Below are 8,289 nucleotides of genomic sequence, written 5' to 3' on the forward strand. Positions count from 1 at the left end.
AGGGGGGGATAAACTCAAGTTATGCTTAGTTAATAAATAATATTAAGGAACATATACAGTCTCTGCAAGGTTGTTCACAATCTCTACCCTATGCAGTGTATACATAAAAATGTACAAGTAGTACATCAACATGTTGTTCGCAGACATCTGTTAGGACTTGTTTTTAGCACATTATATTTTTTTCTCTCTTGGCTGAGAACATTCCTGGTTGTTTATCTACTGAACTTATTCTTTAAAGTAGAACATTTGTCATACTTCCCTGTACAATAAACCCTTCACACAGTCTCCAGCCCTCCCTGTATGCCTGGGAGGCTTTTATCTTGTATTTTACTGAGAAGCTAATTCTCCCACTTTTCATGTTTACTAGATGGCTGTTTTCTCCAGTTTAAGCCGGTCTTTGAAGATGTAGCAGACACATATTTGGGAGGGGGTTTTCTGGAACTGCAGGGGGCTGTTTGTTCTCCTTTTGGTAAATGAGCCTTAAAATAGACACCAGTTCTTTTAGCTGCTTGTACCCACCCACTACTTGACCCTTTTGGTATTGTCTAAGATTAACATCTCCTTTAACTGTAAACTCAGACTGCTGTTCATGTAGACAGGAGGGAGTTCTGTGGGTGTACAGGGGGTGTGTTTCTAACTTGTCTCTGATTGGCCATAGGGAATAGTCTTGGTCCTATAAGTTTTTCAAGCACATGTGTTAGAAGCATCCTCCACTGAGCAGCAGACAAATCAAATTGAACCTACATTACATACAAGTGGATGCAAAACAGGTAAGTTATGTTCTTCTTTAATATGTGAATGATGCCTGCTTATCCTATTAATTGTCCATATAGAAAATATTCTATCTGTATTTTCAACCCTTCTTATTACTGTATTTGTATAAGGATGTGGTGATTGTAAAGCACGTGTGCAATGTGAAAACAAAAGTGAATAAACATGGAAACTTTTAATAACTGAGTGTATAGAAATAATTGGAAGCTTTCAATGCATTATTGTCCATTCTTGCAGATTGTCTTGGTGCCACTCTTTAGATATTTGCTTTTCAATGTTTCAATGTTTGCAAGCTTTTAAAGAAAACAACAATACAATGATTCCAGACATTTAAATAGACTCTTCAGGTTTAAATGAAAATCCATATATTCAGGGGCCTGTATACAGTAAAAAATGAAGCTATTAGCAGTGGGGCTAAAATGTTAAAAAATGTTTCCAAATATGAAATTAGAAAATCATGTCGAAGATAAGGAAAATGTAATCACTGTTACCATTAAATTTATACTAAAATATAAGTAATACAATAGATTTAAGACCAGTTTTAGTATTTTAACACGAGTAGTAGTAGAGTTTATTTCACTGCAGAATCCCACAATTATTTGACTGTAATAAATGTGTGACAGTCCCTTAATTTAAGTTTAAAAACAAAATAAGGACATTTTATATTAGACATATGCCTTTAAAAAAATTATAATCACTAGAATGTAAACTCATGAAAAGACCTTTCCTATCCTTTATTGTCCCTGTTTTATGTATACTCTTTTTGTATACTCTTTATTTTTCTCCACTGTCCAGCAATGTGAAGTCTTACAAATCAATAATATTAATAATAATTATAATCAATATAATATGAAGATGCATCAAACAATAGCCATCAGAACAACAAGTCTTTGACCTTTGCTTCTATCATTCTGCAAGTTAATACATACAATAAATGGACTATGGAGGAGGACAGGTAAGGGTTTGCCCCTAGAGCCGCACATCCCACCTTTCCCTTGATCTCTCCTCTGTTTATACTTTATACAATCTTCCCTCACTCACATTGGGAAAGGAAAGTCCATTTTCTCCCCTTATATTTGCTGTACTGAAGATTGTTCATTTAGAAAACAGCACAGTGTTATACATTTCTGTATAAGGTTCCTTTTTTGTTGCATGATTAGAAAATCACAATAAAATATTAAAACCCTACACTGCCTGTAAAATAACATGAAATGGTAATGGCTTAATTCACAGTCTTGCAGAAATGTTACGTTTATTTACAAAGCATTGAATAATTCATTATTGTGACTTGCTTGGGAGATGAATCTTGAAAAATGAAGAGCTGTGAATACTGATGATATTTAATTCTATTATCTTATGCTGATATTGGGAACGCTGTACTCTTACAAAAGTCTTGGTTTCTAGAACCTCTAAATACCAAAGAGCAACCAGAATTTTCTGAATTTGTGTATAACATGTTTTACTAGGTCCCATCTCCAGCAAACTATAATACAATATGTGCCCTTTTCAAGTTAGTGACATTATTAGGAGCTAAATAAAAAGTAACGTACATGTTGTTTTCTCCCAGATAAATAAAAACATCTTTCAGTTATCATATGCAAATGTAGCCTTTTAAACATACAAAATAGGATATGGAAACAGGTAACAACCAATCAGATGTCTGCTTTCATTTTGTAAACTGTACTAGAAAACTGAGATAAGACCTGACTGGTTACCATATGCCATACTTGCCTGGTCTTCCATAATGTCCAGGAGACTCACGAATTTTGGCTAATTCTCCCGAACTCCTGGGAGAGCAGGCCAGTCTCCTGCATCCTGCTCACTTCTTAGTGAAGTAGACGGGATAGGCCATCAATGACAAGATTCACGCATAATTGCACCTTGGGATTTCCAGCTCTAGGCAAACAAACCTTTTCTACAGTTGATTAGAACAATTTCAATAACAATGTGTATTATGTTGCTAAACTTGTCACAACCTTACATTGCTTTTAAATCTAATGACATGCACATCTTAATTACAGTGTAAATATTTTGCTTTAGTTCCAGTGCAATCTATCAAAAGTAGTACACGGCCCATTCGCTTTAGTAAGATATTGATAGTGAAAAGATTAGGATTATACCCCCACAAACCTAAGTCATAATGAGAACTATACACACTCATTCTATAGGTCAAGATGCCAGAAATGAGCAGTCTTCATCTGAACACCCCTCTAAGGGACAGTGTGCCTATGTCCAAACTGTCCGAGACCAAAGTATATCTAAAGCTTGACAATGCACAGCCCACAGGCTCCTTCAAAATCCGTGGTATCGGCCATCTTTGCAAAACGGTAAGTGAACTAAAATAAATATGTGATATATATATATATATATATATTATATATATATATATATATATATATATATATATATATATATATATATATCTCATATATAATGTTAATATATCTGTTGGGTTTTCACTGGAGTTATATTTGTGGTCAATGGAAATGGATATAATTAATCATGTGCATGTTTCTCTTGCAGTGGGCAGAACGGGGCTGTAAACATTTTGTATGCTCCTCAGGTGAGTTTCTTAATGGGTTAATCTTTTTAATATTCTCTTTCCTATTACCCTCCTTACACTGTTTCTTGTCATTGCTCATTTAAGTCATACTCTGCAGTACAATTTATGACCCAAATTAAAAAAGTGTAGTTCTATGGGGCACCTAGGCCTTAGACAACAGGATTTGGTGGAAAAAAGACATGTTGTGAAGGTAGATCTGTGTAACCTCCAGAGAGATTTTTGAAAAGGAGATAATGACTTGTAGGACAGCTAAGAAAAAGGACTATGCAATACAAGCTTTAAAAAAAAAAAACATACTTGCCATTCTAGTTAGAGAAAAAATATATGTGGTATTACTGGTTTAATATGTTTGTGTAAGGAATGATAAGGCGTTGTCTAAGTTTGACACCTCGGGTGACAAAATTGTAAACTGGCCTTGGTGTAGGGTCATTTTACTGCAGTCATATCCCATTGTCTCTACCATTGTTGTACACAAAATCTGTATATTCTTCTGTGCTGCTTCCTGGTCACCATTATGTATTTACCGGTGTTGGAGAGAAAACATGACATATAATGTAATGCGATATAGTCATATACCATTGAACATGTCATGCTTTGTGTTTGGAAGTCAGGGTATAGAACTTGAATGCTGGGAAAGAGCTTCATATCAACTTAATAACATAGTGGTAATCCTTATTTTTAATCAGTAAGCAAAAAGAAGTTTTATATTTACAATCATTCAATTATATTTCCTATCAATGAGATGAGGTTATGTGATATTGTTATTTATTAAAATGTCAGGCTTTTAAAAAAACAAACAAAAAAAAACCAAAACAAAATATATAGATTGGTTCAATTGTAACCTACACCATAGGACTGTTAAGACTGATTGCTGCCTCTGAATAATTTTAGTTTTGGTAGCGTAGACTAGTACCAGGCCCTACGGTTTTTTTTTTGTTTTGTTTTTTTTAAACCAGTGATCAATATATCCAATTGTGGACTGTTGACATGAGATTGAAATAATTTACACTTACACTAGGCTCAATACTCTTTATTTTTGTTTTAAAGCAGGTAATGCCGGCCTGGCAGCTGCTTATAGCGCCCGCATGCTCTCTATTCCTGCCACCATTCTAGTTCCTGTTACTACCCCTGCCTTCACCATTCAGCGGGTCAAAGATGAAGGAGCCACAGTCTCTGTGGTGGGAGAGGTCAGTTTACTATTCCTCTTAATCGATTATTAAATATATATTTAGCAACAAAAAAAAACACAAAACACTTTTAACAAACAAAAGTTAATGTTTGCAATAAATACATATGTCTAAGATAGCATTATAGAATTAGTCTTCTTGTATCTTTATGACGTCTAATTTTATTTGCAGATATTAGATGAGACCATTGAGCATGCTAAAGAGCTGGTTAAAAATAACGCAGGATGGGTGTACATTCATCCGTTTGATGACCCTTTGATATGGTAAGAGATTCCTATTTTATCATAGTCTGTTTGCAAAATGATATTCAGCAGCTCTGTATAACGGGAGTAGAGTGATTGTGATATACAAATAAAAGTTGACTTGCAATAAATGGCCAAAATAGAGGAAGAGGTACAGTTAGTGGACTGGTCAAAGCCTCTTGACAAGTTCAACACACTTGTCTCATGAAATAATTTGTGCTGCTGCGAGCATTTCAATTATCTGATTGGCTACAAGTTGTTCTTTTACCATATGTTAGAAAACAGGGAACGTAATGGAAGAGCTGGAGAGGAACATTCAATACACTAATGTGCTCTGAACCTAGACAACAATTAACGTTATAATCTGTTATTATTGCTACAGGTTACAGCACTTTTTTTGCATTTACTTGTGCTCCAGTTTTCATAAATATCTGTCGATGTGTATTATTAATCCGTCTTCAACAGATTTTATCTTAAGACACTCAGCATTTTGCTGAGCAAGTGGAATGAAAACAATAAATTATAGTTATGTTAATTTTTACATAATTAGTTTATACTTAAATGCCTAACATGGAAACAAAATCATAACAGTATTTATATATAGTAATATCAATAACTGAAGATTTTTTTATTACATTATCCAATGTTTTATTTTTTATTCCATTCCACAGGGAAGGCCACACCTCACTAGTAAAAGAAATAAAGGAAAGTCTCCCTTCAAAGCCTGGTGCCATTGCCTTGGCTGTAGGTGGTGGTGGCATGCTCTGCGGAGTGGTCCAGGGCCTACGGGAAGTAGGATGGAGTGATGTACCTATCATCGCCATGGAAACTATAGGTGCTCACAGCCTTAATGCTGCACTGGAGGCTGGAAAGCTAGTGACTCTGCCAGCAATTACCAGGTAAGCAATTAACTCAAGCATTAAAATACTTAATACTCATTAAATTTATTTATATAGGAACATTGTAGACAGTGTAAACATCCTGCATAGAAGTATTCCCAGTCAGTGGAGCAGAAGATAGTTGTTCTTATTGAAGTGCATGGGTTTGTTTATTAGATGAGCTGTTCAAAAGTTATTTCCTGGTGAAGCTAAAAAATGTGTGCTGTGACATGATGCGCTACCCAGTGTTTCATGCAGGCTATAAATGAGACAGCTTCCACTACGGTTATGAAATGCAAATATGCAGGGAAATTAGCTTCTTTACTATCCTAATTACACACTTCTATAGCAAGTGGCCTTGACATGATCATTCGGCTTGATCAAAATCTGATTTTGCCTTTATCCGCTATAAAATAGCTATTATCTGAACATATGTGATCGTCAATGAGCCAAAGGACCAGATTGGCAAAATGTGGCCATTGTTTGTGGCCAAATTGCTTACGTGGACTGGTCTGTGATAATACCCCTAGTCTATCAGAAGTCGGTGTATGGGTTAATTATTGTTATAGTTTAATAGTAAGTCAGAGAGCAGTAACAAGTAAAATATTAACTTAAACACTGGACATTTTCATTCCTTAGTGTGGCCAAGACATTAGGAGCAAAGACGGTGGGAGCACAAACATTCAAAGTGGCTCAAGAACATCCCGTTTTCTCTGAGGTCATCTCAGACCAGGATGCTGTGGCGGCTATTGAGAAGTTTTTGGGTAAGTGATTAGAAAAGGTTTTGGCTGTCAATAACTCACTACTATCCCTGTAAAACTTAGTGACCAATGTAAATCAGCTATTACTTGTCATTGTTCTAATCCGCTTAATGAAACCAAATGTCTTAATAGCAGTTATGGGTTACTGCACACTTGCTAAATAGAACAGTGATTCAAGGTGTATTTTCTCGTAAAGCAAAACAGGTTGTGATTTTTATTTGTCCCCTATGATCATTTGGCCATTGGCCAGAGCTATAATGCAGTCAATTTAAAAACTTAGTGAAGAGTAATATGGCCACGTTCATGTAAGCAAATAAAGCATTGCTCACTATTGTTTATATTCTCTTTAATTACTCTGTCCATTTTTCTAGATGATGAGAAGATGCTTGTGGAACCAGCATGTGGCGCAGCTCTTGCTGTAGTTTACAGTAATGTGGTTGGGAAGCTGCAGAAGGCAGGCAAGCTGAAGAGAGACCTCTCCTCCCTGGTTATCATGGTGTGTGGAGGAAATAACATCACCCTAACACAGCTCTTCAGACTCAAAGAGCAGTTGGGCATGGATGTACACAGTGCTACGTAGAGTGTCAGTGCATTCTAGATATATGGACTACTTCAAGCTACCACTATTACTGGATCTAACTTCGGTTCTTCTCCTGTCTTGGTGCCATTGGAGCTGGACCGTAGTAACATGTTCTTCTCAAGCACAATTTCCAGGTCCAGTGTTCATATACCCAATGTACACTTAAGGCATTAACGAGTTGCTCCACATTCCTAGATGAACTCTCCTCAAATGGGTGTCTGTTTACAGCAGGTGATGGGTACTAAATATTAGTAACTGGTAAGCTACAGATTTGTAAGTTCAGGCTAAAACCTATGTCCAGCATTCAAATTCCATAGCTGTAACCTTCTATAACTTGGTCTTAACAAGGACCAGAGACACAACTAGCTTTGTTCTGTACAATTTTTAGGGTGGGTTGTAGAGAAAGGTTTAAGATGTTGCCTGTATAAGTATCACCAAGATCAAAAAAAGTTTCAAAGGAACAAACTACTGAACGCTAGGAGAATGTAGTCGTCTCAATGCAACCATTTCACGCTACCTCCATATCATATGGGACATCACTCTGCATGCCAGTCTGACAAAGATGTTTAACACAAAAATGCAGAAATCTACAAATCTAGGGAATTCTAACAAATACTGTTTACTTTTAATAACAATGTGTTTTATGTATATGTGCTATGTGGAATTAAATATTTCTGAAAAATAAAAACCTCTGAAGTGAAGATGCCAGGTAGCTGCTGCAAACAGCAACATGTTATGTTGTGTACTGTGGATAAATCATTGTAGTGCACGTTAACTTCAATACACTTGACAATACAATAGACAGGTCTTCCCTGCAGTCTTACACTTCAGCCACATAAACTACTGCTTGTGCTGCCGATCTAAATAAATAAATATATATATATATTTTCTTCACACACATATACATATATATATATATATATATATATATATATATATATCCCCCTGATAACTGCCTCCTACGCGCATATCTAAGACTGCGCCCACGCTGCCCCCCTCCACTGGAACAAGCTATCTCGCTCCATCAGAACTTCCCCATATCTGTCCAGTTTCAAACGGGCTTTAAAAACCCACCTTTTTCTTAAAGCCTTCCAGTCTCCCTCTTAACTACCCCTGCCTTATCTTCTGTCTCTCCCCCTTCATTCCCCTTCCCTTTATCTGCCTCCGTTCCTCCTCCTCTCCCTCTCTCCACTGCGTCTCTGTCTACCCCACCCCTTAGATTGTACACTCCTTTGAGCAAGGCCATCTCTCCTCCTGTTTCCACCACTTCTAACTCTGCTTTCCAGCTACTTAGCCCTCCTCCTCAA

At 36.4% G+C, this 8,289-nt stretch overlaps 1 protein-coding gene across 1 annotated transcript; it reads left to right on the top strand.

The window, feature by feature from the left end:
• Positions 1-434: 434 nt before the first annotated feature.
• Positions 435-7,683, top strand: LOC142159222 (L-serine dehydratase/L-threonine deaminase-like). Its single transcript, XM_075213920.1, has 8 exons — positions 435-770; positions 2,940-3,098; positions 3,295-3,334; positions 4,382-4,521; positions 4,693-4,784; positions 5,435-5,662; positions 6,281-6,405; positions 6,774-7,683. The coding sequence occupies exons 2-8, from the start codon at positions 2,946-2,948 to the stop codon at positions 6,980-6,982; spliced, it is 987 nt and encodes a 328-aa protein (XP_075070021.1). The 5' UTR covers positions 435-770; positions 2,940-2,945; the 3' UTR covers positions 6,983-7,683.
• Positions 7,684-8,289: the final 606 nt, after the last annotated feature.

Source organism: Mixophyes fleayi, chromosome 1 (genome assembly GCF_038048845.1).
Source record: "Mixophyes fleayi isolate aMixFle1 chromosome 1, aMixFle1.hap1, whole genome shotgun sequence".
NCBI lineage: Eukaryota > Metazoa > Chordata > Amphibia > Anura > Limnodynastidae > Mixophyes > Mixophyes fleayi.